At 41.8% G+C, this 18,286-nt stretch overlaps 1 protein-coding gene across 11 annotated transcripts in view; it reads left to right on the top strand.

The window, feature by feature from the left end:
* Positions 1 to 18,286, top strand: part of DOCK3 (dedicator of cytokinesis 3) — a 185,327-nt gene that overhangs the window by 124,876 nt on the left and 42,165 nt on the right. For 8 of the 11 annotated variants that reach the window (XM_030957086.1, XM_030957078.1, XM_030957083.1 and 5 more), the window contains exons 22-31: positions 425 to 506; positions 4,535 to 4,705; positions 8,586 to 8,778; positions 9,709 to 9,836; positions 10,792 to 10,938; positions 12,951 to 13,049; positions 15,139 to 15,233; positions 16,733 to 16,808; positions 17,692 to 17,792; positions 18,069 to 18,127. In XM_030957086.1, the coding sequence (XP_030812946.1) occupies positions 425 to 506; positions 4,535 to 4,705; positions 8,586 to 8,778; positions 9,709 to 9,836; positions 10,792 to 10,938; positions 12,951 to 13,049; positions 15,139 to 15,233; positions 16,733 to 16,808; positions 17,692 to 17,792; positions 18,069 to 18,127 (1,151 nt within the window). The remainder of the gene's footprint in view (positions 1 to 424; positions 507 to 4,534; positions 4,706 to 8,585; positions 8,779 to 9,708; positions 9,837 to 10,791; positions 10,939 to 12,950; positions 13,050 to 15,138; positions 15,234 to 16,732; positions 16,809 to 17,691; positions 17,793 to 18,068; positions 18,128 to 18,286) is intronic. The other 3 variants (XM_030957080.1, XM_030957079.1, XM_030957084.1) reach the window with 3 other exon arrangements.

The raw sequence follows: 18,286 nt of genomic DNA, 5'->3' as shown, positions 1-18,286 counted from the left end.
AAAATATGGGTTTAATACAGCTTTGTAAGTTAGTCCAGATGGTCTCGTGTACTTAGCAAAATAGATGCAGGTATTTTCTTTGTGATCTCAGTTTCTAAAAGCTTCTTACTAAGATGAGAGCTGGGATCTCTTATTAAAACATATTTTGGTCATAGAACCATGCCTTTATCAAAGCTATCTTTCTAATAACACCTTTTTTATGTGCTCTTAGTGTTCCTCATGGTCCAAGTTAATTACAGAGAAGAAATAATTTTCTGGTTTTGAAACTTAAATGTAAATACTGTGTAAATTCAGTACCAAGGACAGCTGTAACTGACCACTGAAATAAAGTGAAATGAGGCTGGTTTAGAGATCTGTCCCTAAACCCAGGATGTTTGCTAACTGTCAGAAGTGGTGCTGAAGCTGCTGTTCCCTGTTCCCCCAGGGAGCTGATCCGCTGTCTGAAGTGGTACATGGACCGCTCGGCCGAGCTCGTGCGCCAGGACCACATCCAGGAGGCAATGAGGGTAGGTATCCAATGGGGCACTGCTGGCTGCTCCTTTGGGACACAGAAGGGCTGGGGAAACTGCAAATGGAATCAAGGGTAGTGTGGCACTGGTTTCCTATAATGGTTTAACCAGTTTTTTTTATATATATATAGCCACAGTTTTAGTTTTAGGGGGAGAGTCATTCTTGTGCTGAAAAAATTGAAATAATTAAGTCCCTTCAAACCTTTTGAACCCTGTGGAGAACTTAAATGTGACTTAGATCCATGGCCAGTGCATAAATACTCCATTGATGTGGCCTACACCTTGCCCTCCAAGCAGCCATAGATTTGAGTGTATCAGGTATGGGTGCTATGGATCAAAGTTTCGCTCTTCATTTCTGGCTGTGGCACAGCTCCATTGTAGCACAGGTTGAAGTCCTGGAGTATTTTAAGCAGCAGATAAATGAGTCTTTAACTGGATGGAAATCCTCAGAAGTAGCACAGGACCTGACCTATGGTTCTGTGATAGGAGCACAATGTCCCAAGGAGGCACAGCTGTGAGAAACACCAGGAATGTTTTGGTGCTATTGCAGAGAAATCAGAGGATAAATATTCATTTTACCATGTGTAAGCCTGGAAGTCAGTGTGTCAAGTGCATAAGTACAAGATGCCAACATTTGCAGGAAGATGTTTTAATTTGAGTGAATGCCCACTTGCACTTTCTGCTTCCACGGGGGCTGGTGCCCTAGCACCTGAGTCTGGGCACTTGGAGAACTGGAAGCAGTGGCAGTCATCAGCACTTGGATTTTGTCACTTGTCAGTTCAAATAGGTGCAACCTCTTCCAGGTGAAGGACACTGCCAATGTCATCCTCTCACTTTCCAGATCCCCTGCTTGGATCCTATTCGGATAATACTAGGGAATTACACCTGTGCTTGCTTTGGCTTTGTAGATATTGACATGCTTAGGAACATCTTCTTTGGAATCTTCAACCACAGATTCATATGGAATGGTAAAAATAGGGCAAAGATGCCTTTTCAAGGAATTTGCAACTTTCTCATTCTTTTTTTTTCTGTCATTGTCTTCCCTTTTTTTTTAATTGAGAAAAAAGCTGGTAAAGTTATGAGATGAGAAGATGATCTCCAGCTGGAATGACTTTGAAGAGGTTTTCTTGCCTCTCAAATCACTCATTAGTGGTTTAAGCAGTGCAGTAAATAGAGATGTAGGATATTGTCCCTATGTGATCTGCATTTGTTGAACCTCATAGCAGTCCTGTTTGGAAATAGTAACAACAGGAATGCTGGAATGTCTTTCAGCAGCTGGGGTTAGGGAATTCAGTTTGTGAGTATGGCACCTTGTGTCTCAGCCTCCAAGGCAATTCTTTGCTTTCTCAGGCTCTCAAGTGCTGGCCTGGGATGTGGCTGTTCCCTCTGTGAGGGAGGTCAGTTTGCAGACCTGACAGCTCAAGCCTTTCCAAGCACAGGAATTAAAATTACCAGCAGAGTTTGTGCAGACCTGACAGCACATCCTCTGCCACCCACGCTGCTGTCACATCTTATTCAGACAGTTGCCTTTGCAGGTATCTCTTGCAGGCCCAAATTCAGGTCTTTATCTTCTCCCATTACAGTGAAGTGATTGATTTCCTTCTTTGTTTCCAGATTGTATTTCAGACATTTGGAGAAAGTTTGTACCAAAGACATTATCATTGCTAATGTTTCATTACTAGTACCAGATTCTACTGTTGGGGATTTCTGTGGTCTTTGATGTGTTCACCACACTCCTTGCATTAGAAGTGTTTTGACTGAGAAAACGGGATAGCTCTGTATCCCTTTTTCCCTGAATTACCTGTTCAGTGTAGTGCCCTAAAGCTGGTGCTGAAATACTCTGCACTCTCACAGCTCCTGGCTGCTCATGTACATTCATCATGGGCATGCAGATGTCTCATAGGATTCTGATTTCCACCCCTGGCATTAGCAAAGAGAGTTCTAGAGGACTTCTAAAATTTCTTACCTCCCTCAAGACTGCTCTTAATTCTCAAAACCTCCTGTGCAACTTGGAGAAGCTATGACTGAAAGGACATTTCTACCTAGAACGCAGCATCATGCTCCTTTATTTTGCCCTATACAAAGCTCCACAAAAGCTCCATCCAGGAACAGCTGCCTGTGCCTCCCAGGGGATCTCTGTAACCAAGAGCCCATGAATGGCTCCTTTGCTGTCCCTGAGGAAATTAAGAACTAAGGAACTGTGTCAAGGAAATGCCCTTCCAGCTTCAGTTATCTTCCAGCAGAACTGTGAGTAGTGTTTGCCTAGATTAGGGAACCAACAGCAAGGGCTTTTCTCCCTCAGGAGGTTTTCCCTGAGTCTTCCCTGCTGGTCACAGGGCAGAGGTGCTCACTTGTTACATGAACATGCACACAGACTGTGTTTGTAAGGGACCTACTTCAATTTGACACTGATCTTTCATATCATGCCAAACATCACTGAAGGCTGGGAATTTATCTCAGTGCACTTGTATGTCTTCAGTCACAAATTCACATCATATTTGTGATGCTGTAGGTAGCAAGAGCCAAAGTTAGTCGTGGTGCCTCCTTGTGTTGCCAAGACTTGGGTTGTGTTTTTAGCATCCCAGCCATGTGTGCAAGCACTGGGAACTCCTTGGTTCACTGCCTGTGTGGGCTCACTGTCTGTGCTCAGGAAGTGCAGTGCTCTGAGCCCTGCTGTCTCACCTTCCACAGGGAATTATAGAGGTTCACACACAAATGCTCTGATTCACTGCAGAACCTCATCCTCACATTGAAGTTAGGAGCCTTCAGATGAGAATTATGGTTGTGTGTACTGAAGGCCTAAAGCAGCTCCTACAAGCATTGCATGTTCTGGGTTTGGTGTTGGCACAGGGCTGTCAGCCTTGGAGAGCTGACTGGGATCCAACTGGCCTTTGTCTTGTCCGGAAACAGAACCACAGCTGATATTTCCTGATGAAGTTCCTTGGTGTAAGGAAGCTTCACTGAGAGATGGTTTAGTACAGAAGTATAAATAATAACTGCTAATTACCAACATTGCCATAATTTCTGGGGGGGAGGGGGGAAGGCTGTAAGAGCCAATGGCATTTTGAAATCCATGATGGCTTTATGAGGAATTTCACATTCCCATTCTATATCCTTAAAGCTGTGGCATTCTAAAGCTTACAACATAGCATTGCATACTTGTGCTTATTGTGTGGTGGTTCAGTGAGGGACTCTTATGGGTGCAAAAATATCTCCTGGGAGCAAAACTTGTATTTGAATTCCCAGCATTAAAGTGATACAAGAGTATTTTCCATGAAATTCAGTGAAATATTACTAAGGTTTCTGTACAGCCTATGATTGCTGAATCTCCAGCCTGTTGCTTTCCCATGCTGGGTTTTGAGGATAACATCAAAACATGAATGATGTCTTCCCTCAATCCTACTTTGCTGGTGAATCCTGTTAAGCACTAACAGAAGGAGGGATGTCCCTGATATTTGGTACACTCTGGCACTGCCAGTTGTACACAGCCAGTATCAAGGAGGTGTGCAAAGTGTCACCTTACTGGGTTGGTGGCTCAGAACTGCTGATAGGACAGTGACTTGTTACAGCTGCTCAGAACAATGTGCTTTCTTCATGGTCGCTGCTGCCAAATCAATGCAGTTCTAAATAATGCCATTTACAAAATTTTGAAAGAAAACAGAACAGCTTCTTCAGATACTTCATCGTGCCAAGTCATGAGAAAACCAGAAGTTTCATACCTTGGCCAAAATTTTCCTCAAATGATGTAACTCAGATTTGTCTCCTTTGATGTAAATGCATACTTTGTCTGTTAGTGGGACATGCAAGTAACAAAGATTATTGGTTGAGAATGGGTACTTGCCTAAGAGTAGCTCTTCCTCAACTGAATTATGTAACTTATAAAGCCTGTTTTTCATTCTCCTTTCTAAAGCTCAAGGATTTAGTTATTATGCATGTAGAGTCTTTCCTGGCTCTCTTTAAAGCTCCTTTATTTTTCTTTCTCTCTTTTTCTCTGCCTTGATCTCCTTCCTCTCCTGCTCCTTAAGGCCTTGGAATATCTTTTCAAGTTCATTGTCCAATCTCGGATCCTTTACTCCAGAGCTACTTGTGGAATGGAGGAGGAGCAGTTCCGCTCCAGCATCCAGGAGCTTTTCCAGTCCATCCGATTTGTGCTCAGCTTGGACAGCAGGAGCTCTGAGACTCTCATCTTCACACAGGTTTGCTATTTCCTACACTCCCACTGGCAAACCACAAGGCAGCTGTTCCTGCACGGGTAGGAGGTGTGGGCACATGGGGGTGAAATGCAGGTCAGTTTTCCTTCCTACCAAGCTGCTGATGCTGGAAAACAAGACACCCATTAATGGCATTAGACAGTAACTCTGCACAGGTGAGCTGGACTGGGGGCACTCTAGGAGGAAGTGACTTCTCACATGAGAATGCAATTTTTGCTGTTCTCAAAAGTAAACTGTGTTTTCAAGTCTCCCTCATTCCTATGTCTTATGGTTGGCTGTTGCAACAAAGCAGATGGGACTCGGTTTCTTCATGCAGGAAAAGCCCATCCTTTATTCACATATTTATAGGAAATATCAGAAGGCACTGTGTTAAACCTAACTGGTCAGCAATACACTGACACTCAGTTTATTGGTGGGTAAATGGCTAGGGTGTACATCTGTCAAATCTCTCTGTATTTGATTAGTTTCCATATTTTCTTCACTGATTCTTATGGGACAGAATTCTTGTTTAGAACAGGTGCAAATGGTTTTCTTACCAGAATAGCTTGTTGTGTTAACTGCTTTAATTCTTATGATTTTTCACATGGGAAGTTAGCTAGCTGCACTTGGAAGAAATAACAGGCCAGGTGCTAATTTAGCAGAGCAAGGCCTGATTTTATAAGGCATTTCTTTTATAATATCTCTACTTGTATGCAACAGTTGGCCTCAAGAATTTCTAAATCCTTCATTATAGTACTTCAAATCAATACTTATGCTCGCAGCAGCATCACAGTGAGTTCAACTGATGTATTTGGATTCAGGTAAACAATTCCAGCATGTGCTAAAATTACAGTCAGAATCATGTGCAACCTCACCACAAACATGTTGTGATGCCCATACTCATATTTAATGCATCATTAAATATGGCCCAGGGGACTTCATGAAGATTCCATGTGGGCTGAAGACAATACTCCGAGTAAGTAAGGATGCTGCTGAGTTTTGGGCTCAGTTTTAAAGACCTCTGTACTGCATTACATACTGCTGCATTTAAATTTTAAATGTCAAACATCCTGTTTGATGCCTCTGCTCAGAGAATGTCAGAATGGAGCACCCAGAGCTCCCTGGTTAATGTGAGGGTGGTTTGTAATCACTAATGCAGAATTACAGGTGTTTGGAACACCTGCTGTATTTTGCAAAAGAAGCAGCTGCTGTGAACATTGCAGCCAAGCAGTGACTCTGCTGGTTCAGGAAGCTGACAGTGGAGTGATCCCTTTCTTAAGGAGCTGCTCTGAAAGATTTGAGAACAGCTGCTCTAATGTTTTATTTAATCACCCATTAGTGGGTATAATAAGATGAGCCAGGAACAAGAGAAATCAGTGCACAGAATTTTGCAGACAAAGTGATGGTGAATGGAAACAGTATCTGCTGAATGTTTTCCAGTTGTGTTGGTCCCAAATAGAGAGGGAGAGTCACTTTGAGCATGGGGAATTTTCCTTTTTTTTCTTTCTCTTCTTAATTTTTTTCCTCCTTTCTCTCACTATGGTATTTCTTACTTTGGACTTTTGTAATTTGTAAAGCCTGTCCTTGTTGAATCTTTGAAAAGTTTACTTTTTGTTTCCCCCTTGCCACTGTGTTGCCCCCTGACCCCCTTGCCCCGTAGGCCCCCCAGCCTGGAGGGCAGGCGAGCGGAGCCGGGACAGGTGCCCCACAAAAAGGTGGGGGCACAACCAGGCCGACATTTAATTCTGTAAGTAATGATCCCCAGGACTGCTCAAGTGTTTCATTGTGGATGTTCCCAGTTAATCTCCTTTCCCTCCCCCAAACACTCTTTTCCTGCATATTAACTAGAGTGTGATGTTTAAGTGGCCAGTACTTTAAAACTTGGAGATGTGGAATATTTCAGTTATTCATGGACCAGTTTATATCATCCACACACCAAAAAGACAGTACTGAGGATATACACAAGATTATATAAGCCAAATTGATCAGGGGAGCCAAGCATTTGTTTCTTATTTGATTATTAGTTCTGGAAATCTGAACAATAGTTAAATACCCACAGAAATGCTCGAGGCCCTGGCAAACAGTTTCCCTCACACTTGTCCTCTTCTCCAAGATAACTGAGAGATCTCAGTATCTCAGTTTTTTCCAGCAATGAGACTAAAACTGATTTCCTTCCTCCCAGGCAATTAGTTTGACATGAGTAATGTTCCAGCATATTTTAGGGTGTTGAGCAATAATGGGACCCTTCAAGGAACTGTTGAAATGATGTCACCTCAGGACAGCTCCAAATCTTCCTGAAGAGATCCCATGCCTACCCTTGGATTGCTGAGGGTTATACAGAAATCCTTCTGCTTTAAAAGTAACAGAAAGTTTAGGAAAACTCCTGTAAGGATTTGTTGGGCCAGTATTGTAATTTCACTTGTATTATCACAAAGATAAAGACAGTGACTGGATTTGTGACTGTTACTGCCTTCCAAGAGTACCAGGAGCTAGTGAAACAATTTATACTTATTTATTTTGTTAGTACATTGTAGGTATGCAGGAACAAATAGGTGACAACACCCAGGAGGCCTTGTGGGGGTTTTTGTAATTTGAATTGATTGTAGCAAAACAAGATTTTGAGAGAGAACGAGTGGAAGAAGGACGTAAATTTATATTCAAAATAATTTAACGAGCTCTACCAAGTTAGTTGTAAAAATAACTTGATTTTGCTGAAATACTATTAAATAGATTTCACTGTTGAAGGAAAAAAGACTCGGCAAAGAAGGAGACTGGGATTATATGGATTAGGAGAGTCATGTCAGTATGGAAGAGATAAAGAAATGTTAATGCAAAGAGAAAACAAAAAAATCTCTGAGGAAAAGGAAATACTGACAGTGGTGAGACTCTGGAAGGACAAAGCTGAACAGAGATCTGCAGTGAAGTCTGTTAAATCTGAGCTGGTGCGGGAAATCACTGAGGGGTTTGTGTGGAGAGATTCAGGGAAGGGAGGTGGGAATGGCAGGAAGGGAAGAGTGGAGGTGAGGCTGGCTCAAGAAAGCAACCATCTAGGAATGAAAATACTTACAATGAGGAAGCAGGTGTGAAGCTTGGGTAGGATGTGGAGGAAGGGAAGAATTTTAAAACATTAGAGGTGGTGGCAGTTGTTTGATAGGACACCAAGTGTGCAGAACTTGAGCACAGGGTGATGCATGGAATTTTCTACTCTTGTGGAAAAATTAATTGAAGAATAGAAAATAAGACATGAAGGGATTTTTGTTGGTGTTGTGCTGAACCATTTCTGCACTTCAAGAAGCACTTTCAAGGATAGCTCCAGCTTACTGGAAATATCTGTTACTGCAAGAATCACATGCACACTCGCATGATGTGATGCCTCTTTCACATGGACTCACACCCCACCCCTGCTGCAGAAATCCTGGAATGTCACATGGCAGAGCTGGTTAAAGGTCTGTCAGCAGGTTCTTCACTTCAGAATGTTTTCTGAAGAATTTTAACTGTCTTAGGTAGTTGCTCAGTACAAAAAATTGGTATAGAACTCTCTAATCATAAGCAAGTGTTGTATTAACCGAAAAAAGTAAATCAACAAAAATGGACTATCTTGTCTGATATCTCCAATTTTTCTTCTGTTTTATAAGCTGTCTCCTAAAATACAGCTTTTTGAAGCTGTATCTATGTGCTCTACTTTTCCTAAGATTCACTATTGCAGCAGCACTTGATTTTTCTGTGCTACATGTGACTTGTTCACTCAGAGCTCCAGGTACCACAAGCCCTAGCACAGTCTGTAGTAGCTTTGTGTCGACCCTAGTTGAGTGTTCCTGTTGTTCCCACCTCTCTGCACTGATGCAGGTGGGGAGCTGCAGGTGCTGAGCTGCTCCTGTCCCCGCAGGCTGCCCTGCTGAACTCGTTCCCTGCCATCTTTGACGAACTGCTGCAGATGTTCACGGTGCAGGAGGTGGCGGAGTTTGTGCGGGGCACACTGGGCAGCATGCCCAGCACGGTGCACATCGGCCAGTCCATGGACGTGGTGAAGCTCCAGTCCATCGCCCGCACGGTCGACAGCCGCCTCTTCTCCTTCTCAGGTGAGCTGGGCTGAGGGGCTGCTGCTCACTGAGGGCAGCAGCATCTTGGGGGCTTTTGCAGTGCCTCTGTTGGGAATAATTCCCTGCTGAATGCCAATAATGTTGGTAACTGTTTCTCTTGGCAGCGTCATTGATAAATGTATTCATTTGCTCAGTTGGTTGGAGCGGGGTGCTAAAAAAACCAACATTGTGGGTTTGATCTCTCTTTTCCCAAGGACTTTCACTTCAGAGTTGGATTCCATGATCCTTGTTTGTCCCAGCTCAGAATATTCAGTAATTCTGTTAACTCTGTTCAATACAAATCCTTTACAAGTTTCACTGTGGCAGGAAATGTTTATAAATCCATCATAGATAAATTGTAGTTACTAAAGGTTGATTAACATACATTAAAAAATGAGTTAATTATAACTGCCAAATCTCACTTTACATTTCACATTGTTCTTACCATGGACAGGAAGAAAACCTCCTTTCCAGCCAACTTATGCCTGAGAAGCAGGGAGGGATAGTCTTGTGAGAAATCCACCACATTGCTTTAAAGTATCTTTAATCTTTATGTTGTAACTTTATTATTTCTTTAGCTCAACACTTTAGTAACTCTTTAATTCTTAAAATTTTACTTAAATATATTATTGCTTACATATACTTTAAAACAGAATTTTAAAAAATCTTAAAGAACTCAGTGAAACATGGCTGAAGATTGTGAGTGTATTTCATACATGAGTGAAAGAAATCAGGAAGGTAAAGTGGAAGACAGAAAGCTCCACTGGGTTTCTCTTTCCTGTGGTGAGGACCTCAAGTTAGTGCACTTAAATGATTGTACTCAGTCCAAGGTGAGACTGATAACACCACAGAATTTTGTCAAAACCATCCATCGTAATTGTTTGTAAATATTTTCTTTCCTTACATTTGTAACGATTTTCCTTCATCCAGAGTCCCGGCGCATCCTGCTGCCTGTGGTCCTGCACCACATCCACCTTCACCTACGACAGCAGAAGGAGCTGCTTATCTGCTCTGGGATCCTCAGTAGTATCTTCTCCATAATCAAGACCAGTTCTTTGGTAAATCTGCTACGGGATTTTAATTTTTTATTTGCACCTCTGATTTAGTAAAATGAAGAGTTGAGACATTTTTATAGGTTAATACAGGTTTTTCAAAGAACTGTTTAAAAACAAGATTGTGCTGTCAGCAGGAGAGCATCTGAAATGAGGGTCTGGCTCTGTGTGTGACTCAGAGCATCCTGATTACACGGTGTGCTTGCTGTTAGGAGGGGGGAATCACATACACCCTCACCAGCTTTGACACTGTTTAATTTTCTTCATCCAAGCCCAGAACTTGGATGTCAGTGGAGTTTAAAAGTTCTACACAGCTCAAGGACTCATAGTTCTGCAAGAGACAGTAACTAGCACTTTGTGGTTCACATTAAAAGAATACTCTAAAATTATCCAATCAATGAATTCCCACTTACTTCTGGAAATTGCTGCTGAGTTTCAACATCCAGCTTTGACGGTCATAATACTCTGATCTCAAATGGTAGCTGGATCATGTGAAGCAATGCTCACAAAGAGGGGGTGGTGAAGTTTCCCCACCTGACTAAAGTAGGAAGCTCATGGTGCTAAATATAATTCTTACCACTGTGCATTTCCAATTACAAGTCAAGGGTCTGTGTGAAAGGAATGAGATGAAAGGCATCATGGAAATAAGCTAAAATAATACTGCCATGGAGTAAAGGTTCATGAACGTAATCTGCTCCTGTTGTGTTCTAGACCTTTGATTATAGACTAACCTTTATGGCTGTGACCCTGAATGTTTCCATCAGAGAATGTCCAGGCAACACACACACACTCTGACAGAACAACAGGATCTGGTACCAATGAGGAATTTGATTGTAATTCTGTGAGCCTGTTCCAGAGCTCTCTGTCCCAGGGAGCCTGGTATGGCTCACTCAGCAGAGCTGTCTTTACCAGTTCCATCTCTCCAGTTCCTAACTGTGTGTTTGCTCACCACTTGCTGTAGGAGGGAGATGTCGTGGAGGAGGTTGAGATGATGGTGGAGAGCCTCCTGGACGTGCTGTTACAAACTCTGCTCACAATCATGAGTAAATCGCAGTCTCAGGAGGCGGTAAGAGGGCAGCGCTGCCCGCAGTGCACAGCAGAAATCACTGTTAGTAACTAACAATCAGTTTCTATTTCCTGCTTCTCTAACCTCTGGTTCAGTCCCTCACCACCACTGGCACCTCATCATCATCTCTGCTGCATGAATGCCCAGGGCTTTGTCTCTTTCCCTTAATAAGCCACAAACCCATTCCTTCTTCCCTGCACCACTGAGGGCTGCAGGAAGCAGTGGAACTCAGGAAGCTTTAGTGGATTTCCAGATTATTTTCTTGTTTGTCTTTGCAGCTGTGATTGAGAGTTATTGCTTAAGACTTGAGGTACTAGGGAGCTGCCTGGGGCTTCACCCCTAAGGTGGTTTCACCAGGGGCTATAATGAGTATCAGGCTGTGGTCCCCAAAACTGAGGATATGACAGTGCTCTGCGGTTAAATCCCTTTATTTAACACCTTGGAGAGCTCCTGTCCAGGGTCACTGATTATTTCATGTAAATGAAATACAACATACTTTTTCAAAAGAAATTAAGAGATGCTAAGTGAGCTCTTGAGCATGGTGGGAGAAGCCACCGCTTTACCCAGGCTGCCAGCCTTAGCCACAGGGAAGAAATTTTTCTTTCACATGCAGTGGAAGAGAAGAAAAAGAATAGAATTTTGATGTTCAGCCTTTTTCTTTCCTGGATTTCTACCCTTTTCTATTTTAGCCTATTTTAGCCTATTTTTGTTTGTCAGAGTCTCTAATGCAGCTTTTGCACAATGTAGGATGTTAAGCTGCTGTTCAGAACATCCTTTTTTTAGACTTGTTTTTTTGGCAAATGGCTGAAACCTCAGCAGTGCTGCTGGGGGCAGATGTGCACTGAGGTGCACTTCTCACACAAGAGAGAAGGTTGGATCTTTCCTTGTTAGCTCAGTTAACAAGATGTGCTTTGATACAGAAGAAAAAGGAACTGGCTTGCAAATGTCCAGTAATATCTCAGTTGCCTTTTACTGCTGCCATTTGACTTATTGCTGTTTCCCACATGCCAGCCCATACAGAAGAGCACATCCTTCTTCCTTGTGAAGTTCAGCCCTGGAAAGTTTCTTGCAACAACCCATGTCAAAGCTTCTGGGTAGATGCTTGAGCCATTTAAGAGTAACAATAAAATGGAAGGCGCAGTCCCTTGTATTTGCTCCTCAATTTACATTTCACAGCACAGTGATATATGGATTCTTATTAGATATGGCTTAGATTTGTGCAATTTCCAAATTAGTTTCTCTGTGGCAGAAAAAAATAGTGTTGTGCAAGGGACTGGCAGTCAACAGGCCCAGCCCTGATGTTTTTGGCACCACTTTGCTTGTTCTCTTGGACAGATTGTTTAACTTCTCTGTGCTTTGCTTTCAGATTTGTAAAATGGGGGAGCTTCTCTTTGGAAAACACTTTGGGATGCTGTGGTAACTGGTTAGGGTGCATCTGCTTTGCAAAATTACAGAAATGTTATTGTTGCTTATGTAGGCTTACCCAGACTGTGCTCAGGAAATCTGGCTGCAGATCTGTCAGTACTGGAGCTTTGACAGCACAGAACCTGGTGAACACTAATAAGCCATACATTTACAAGCTTCCAGACACCTTCTGTAGCCCAGCCTGATCCCAAGCTGTCACTGCTTTACTGGTCAGAGTCACTTAGTTCAAATAACTGCTGGTCTATTGGCATGAGCTGCACTCACACCTCTGACAGACACTGTGTATTAAGGACCTGAAAAAGGTATTGTCAAAACCTGCATGCTTGGAGGGGGATTTGTTAATGTCTGTATTAATAATTTTAAATTACTTTTGTTTAGGCTACAACTTTGATTAAAAGATCTTTAAAATGGGCATCTGTGGAGGAGCCTCCTGGAGGTGTATCCCTGTATTAACAGTAACTCAGGAACTGTTAGCCTGCAGTACTTTCAATCTCTGTGCATGTCAGCTGTCCCCTCACAGGCATTGGGGCCATTTCAGACCCCTCCCCTTATACCTTCCCCCTGGTTAAGCTTTGTATCTGTGAAATTTCAGATTGTCTGAATGAAAGAGTTTCTCATTTGGTCAACAGGGAGAATATGTCTCCTGCCTTTTATCTTTGCTCCGTCAGATGTCAGACACTCACTTCCAGCACTTACTGGACAACTTCCAAAGCAAAGATGAGCTGAAGGTACAAAAGGATTTGATGTTTGTAGGGTGATTCCCTCAGAATGGGAGAGCAGAGGGGAATCCCTCCAGCATCACTTACCTGTTAATCATTTCTATCCACTGGCATTCTTTTCAGGGACCTCCCTTTCACTTCTGCAGTCATTGGTGTAGTGTTGCAAAAACACAAAAACACATTTAAGACCACAGGGCACTGAATTATCTTTATAACAGCAAATAAAGTCCCAGGATAGATGTTTTTGGACATAAAGGATATTGTAATTGTTACATATAAAACACAGGCAGAGGAACAGGGCTTTTTAATCCTGTGGATGTGAAGTCACTTGTTGTATAGCACTTTGCTACACGTTCAGTATGCACTGGAGCTTTCTTACAAAGGGTATTGATTATATGCCAAAAGAGAATTTCAAGCCTTTTGGGGGTTACAAATGTCTCTAGCAGATGAAATATTTTTTTAAAAGCTGTAACCTCACCACTCCACTTGCTGCATGCTTCTTGAGAGCATCAGTTTAAATTATGGCTCTCCATGAACAGCAGGGGTTGGTGAGGGGCACAGACCTCTGACATTTTGAAGTGGTACATGTCACATCTCATACCAGCAGAACTTCTTAACTCAGCTTCAGTGGGGAAGAGGAATGTCTCCAGCAACAGCCTGTTTAAAAGGCAGACTAATCCTATAAATAAAGACAAGCTTTTATATAAAGTTATTTTGTTTTGCATGGCACTCTAATATGCACAATAAGAACAATGTAATGTTACCTTAACAAATGAAATGGAGAAGCAGTGAGAAGTCCTTTTTGGATAGACTTTCAGCTTTTAAATATTTTGTGTGCATATAGAGAAGCTGAATAAATTAGGCAGATGAATTTGGAATGATAAAATTCTTATCTTTAGGTTGCAGGGTTCAGTGTATCTCAGGTTGATAGTTATGTAAGATTGCTGCCTTTCTGATAACTTTGAAATTGCTCACAGGAAAATGATTTGGTAAATTAATTCATAATAAATTTCAATATATATATTTTAAAGCCATCTAAACTATAGTTCTTATGTCAGACTTGTGGAAAGGTCATTGAACTAAAATTTATCGTTATGCCCAAAAGATCTGTTATATCTCTGATAATCTGAGTATATGTTCCAAGAGTACCACAAAGGCTGAAGATTTTATATATTACTCTACTTTCTCATGAAATATGGCTGTTATAATATTTTCAATACTACTTCTGGCATGGAAAGGCATTTTATTCACTTGCCAGTGTTACACTTTGGGCAAAATGAGGCCAAAAGTCAAGGAGCTTCTAATGCTTTACTCTGAGCTCAGTTACACCAAGATGTTAATCAGACACCCTCCATTAAGGCATAATGGTAGCATGGTTTTGAAGAATCCCTGCTCTGCCAATTTCTCTGCTATTTTGATTTTGTCTGGAAGGAAAACAAAACAACAAAATCATAGGTTGCAAGGCAAACAAATTGTCAGATTTGATCTTCCCTGTTGTTCTGTACAGACATGGAGGTGCAGGTAATCAAAAACCAAAAATGTCTTCAGGTTTGGGGATTTTTTTTTTTGGAAAGCAGACATCCAGCTGAATGTGTCTAAGAGCTCTTTGCTGCTGTGTGTTGCCAGAAATGGGGTTTTCTGTTACTATTTTAGAAAACTTGTGTAGGAGTTTTATTGGGCTGGGGGGTGTGGTTAGTTCTCAAATTGTGACGTAAGTCCAAAGAAATTTGGACAGATAAATTAATAAAATGAATGCATTTAAAAGTGATTATGAGTCCAGTATATTTGAAAATAGCTGCAAATTGACATTGGAACTCTGGGTGATAATATAAGAAGTCAGATACAATTATGCACATTGGGAAGATTTTCATCTCCCTGTAGAAGTGAAGATTTTAAAGCTGGAAGTTGTATGTTAGACTCAAACAAAAGGAATAGAGCCATATTCCAAGGTATGTTGCTTTCATGCTTCCAGGTGAATGGCCTTGCAACACAAAGCTCAAGTAGAGCTCACTTAGCTTAATTTGTCTTTCTTACAATCAAGAAAATAGATTCACCTGCAACTGCTGCTGATTGTTACATATTTTCCCCTGTGTGACAGGAGTTCCTCCTGAAGATTTTCTGTGTGTTTCGGAACCTGATGAAGATGAGTGTCTTTCCTCGAGACTGGATGGTGATGAGGTTGCTCACCAGCAAGTAAGTAGAGGAGCAGGTGTAAAATGTTGCTGTTTTGTGGCTGTTAAAGCCTGGGGGCAGTGTTTTTCCTCAGAGTGAGATGTGAGGATCAAGACAGGAATTCTGGATTGCTCATCCTCATTCTGGTGTTGTTGTAACACTCTGGACCAAACCTGGGTGTTTGTGGGTTTGTTAAACTCCAGCAGCATTCTCAGAGCCAGGAGTTAAAAGCAGAGCTGAAGGAGCTGCCCTGAGGATGAGGGGCTGAGTGACCCAGCAGCTCCAGCACACAGGGTGAGCCCAGCTCCCCACACCAAGGGCTGTTTATGAGCCTCTCCCTCCCTTGTAGGGGAATCCCTGCCTTGAACTTCTGTTTTTTCCCATGAACATCCCTCTGGTAGCCAAGCAAGGAGAGGCTCTTGGGTATTTTGGGAAAGGGGGAGCAAACCCCAGCCATGACACCAAAGCATTACACAGAGTTCCTGCTCAATTCAATTGTCATCTGCCATTTTAATGCTCCATTTTATCTCAGTTTCTTGCTTCTGCTGGGTTAAGTACTGTGCTCTTTGGATCAGCAGCAGTGTTGAACACAGGGTGGCTGGAATGATCCCTTAGCTAACCTAGCTGTGGAATTCCCACTGACTGAATGACAGCTGGAGCATTCCCACTCTGAGGAAACACCATGGAAATGCTCCTAAAGGCTGCCTGCTCAGCTGAGCTGAATGCTCTGCAAGTCCACCCTGCTAATGAGAAGTGAAAGTGGATTTCAGGAATTCAAGCGTAAAGATTCAGTGAAGTTCTGTAAGAAAAAAATAAATCCACCTGAAACAGTGGCTCCCTCAGATGCTGCAGGTTTCCTGTTCCCTTGGGCATCATTTTGCCACAAAGCTTTAGACTGACAGTTCCATTTAGGAGTGCTGCTGGAGTATTGCTTGCATGTGAATCAGAGATGTGATCTTCTTTTGATATTACTGTGGCCTTATCTACATGCCATTTATTAATTCCTGAATCTATCATGTGCCTTCATTGCCTTTCACTAAGGTGTATGTAGCCACCAACAAAAAATAACACAGAATCAAAAGTTAGCAAAATACTCACAAATATCTTGAGTTGAGTGAGATAAAGGACTGTTGCAGAGACAAGAACAAGGACAACTCAAACTTTTGAGTTTCTCTCCTCTGGGGAAAAAATTTCTGCTTACAACAGGAGGAAAAGGAGTGTATTATTCCATTTCCCAGGTGGTCGTATGGCCCAGCCATGCAAAATAGACAGGATTTTAAATGCTCATGTGTAAATGGTAAAAGTTACAATAGTAGTGAAAGTTCATAGTTTTGTATTAATTAATACAAATTGTTCATTAAAGCAAAGAACAGTGACTTGTGTGTAAATATCACAGAGATCACACAAAGAATGCACTTCTCTGTACCTGTAGTAAAACCAGCACCACCAACCACTGTAATATGCTGTATTCCAGATTCAAATGTTCTCTTTTGTTTTCTTTTCTTTGTTTTTGGCTGCAGTATCATAGTTACAACAGTTCAATACTTGTCTTCTGCCCTGCATAAGAATTTCACAGAAACGGACTTCGATTTTAAAGTAAGAATTGATTCAGAAAATGTTCTGACATCTTTTCAAACCAGTAGTAACAAAGGAACAGGAGCTGCCCTCTGCATTAGCTGATGATATTTGCAGCATTTATTAGAGTGTCTGTCAGGAAGATGACCTAACTGATAAAGGACAGGAATGGAATCTGCTGTGGAATTGATGGGAAATAGAACAGATACAGTGTGAGATCAAATCAGGAAAATTGAGTCCCTCATAAAGGAAGTCGGTAATTCCATAAGCATGGGGCCAGTGGAGCATCTGTCTGATGGATAATGCAATGTAAACTCAGACAGTGCTTTTCCTGAAGTTGGGGCATTCATGAACTTCCTCTCCCAGAGGTCTCTCTGGCTGATGACACAAAACCTGGAGGAACACAATCCTAGGGAGTGTTGTCCCTGTGTCTGATGTAGTTGGAGATGGGCAGCAAGTTCAGAGTTAGTAAGAAAGAGCTGCCAGACATGCACCTAGGGACAAGTGCACACACCAAGCTGGCAAAAACCTCAGCTCTTTGGGAAAACAGACCAAATTATGGGGGTCCTGTTCATGATATAATTTGATCTCTGGGGATTCCTGACAGATAAAATCTGTTCAACCTACAGAAAAACAATTTAAAAGTTTGCTGATGTCACCAAGTTTGTTCATTCTTGAGCTCTGGTGCAAAGGGGAAAACCCAGTGGCATTGCTTTTGTCGGGGTTTTAATGTCAGTTCCTACCAGGGTTTAAATAATCCATTTGTGCCTTTAATTTGTATCTCCATAGTAAGAGACATATTGATGAAGTTACCCCTTGATTACAAAAAGCAGTCTGTCTTTCTCCAGTTCTTTAAAATTTACTTTTGGAGTGTAATGTTATAAAATTCCTTTGCTTGTCACAGGTGTGGAACTCTTATTTCAGCCTGGCAGTTTTGTTTATAAACCAGCCGAGTCTCCAACTAGAAAATGCCACACCACCTAAGAGGAAGAAGATTCTGGATAAGTAAGGATATGTTTTGTTGGGTTTTCACCTCAAAAATCAGCCTCTTTTTCCTCCCATAAGTCTCTGTGATTTATTATGAAACCTGGGATGTGGAAATGCCTGGGAAATGAATAACTAGATCTCCCAATACAGCAATCAGTGATCACTCAAGTTGTTTGATATTCTTACATTGACATAAATGTGAATTGAATTTTTTTTAACCATTTGATTATTTTTTCACATCACTGCCTTGCAAGTTTTTGTTCCCTGGGCAGCTGTGTCTCTGTTCTCTCTCAGGTATGGTGATATGAGAGTGATGATGGCCTATGAGCTCTTCAGCATGTGGCAGAACCTGGGTAAGCCTCTCCCTCTTGCACCTGACAACCAAAGCCAAAGGAAAACCCCATTTCTGTCAGATTTTTAAATTTTTTAAATGTTTTGTGGCATCACCGAATCCTTTGTTTCTCTGAAGAGAAGCACTTCTCCCACCAAAACTCTCTTCTGCATTGTATTCT

Source organism: Camarhynchus parvulus, chromosome 12, assembly GCF_901933205.1.
Source record: "Camarhynchus parvulus chromosome 12, STF_HiC, whole genome shotgun sequence".
In the NCBI taxonomy this organism is placed as follows: Eukaryota; Metazoa; Chordata; class Aves; order Passeriformes; family Thraupidae; genus Camarhynchus; species Camarhynchus parvulus.
The sequence above is the reverse complement of the archived record's forward strand: the minus strand, read 5'-3'. Positions and strand labels throughout refer to the sequence as shown.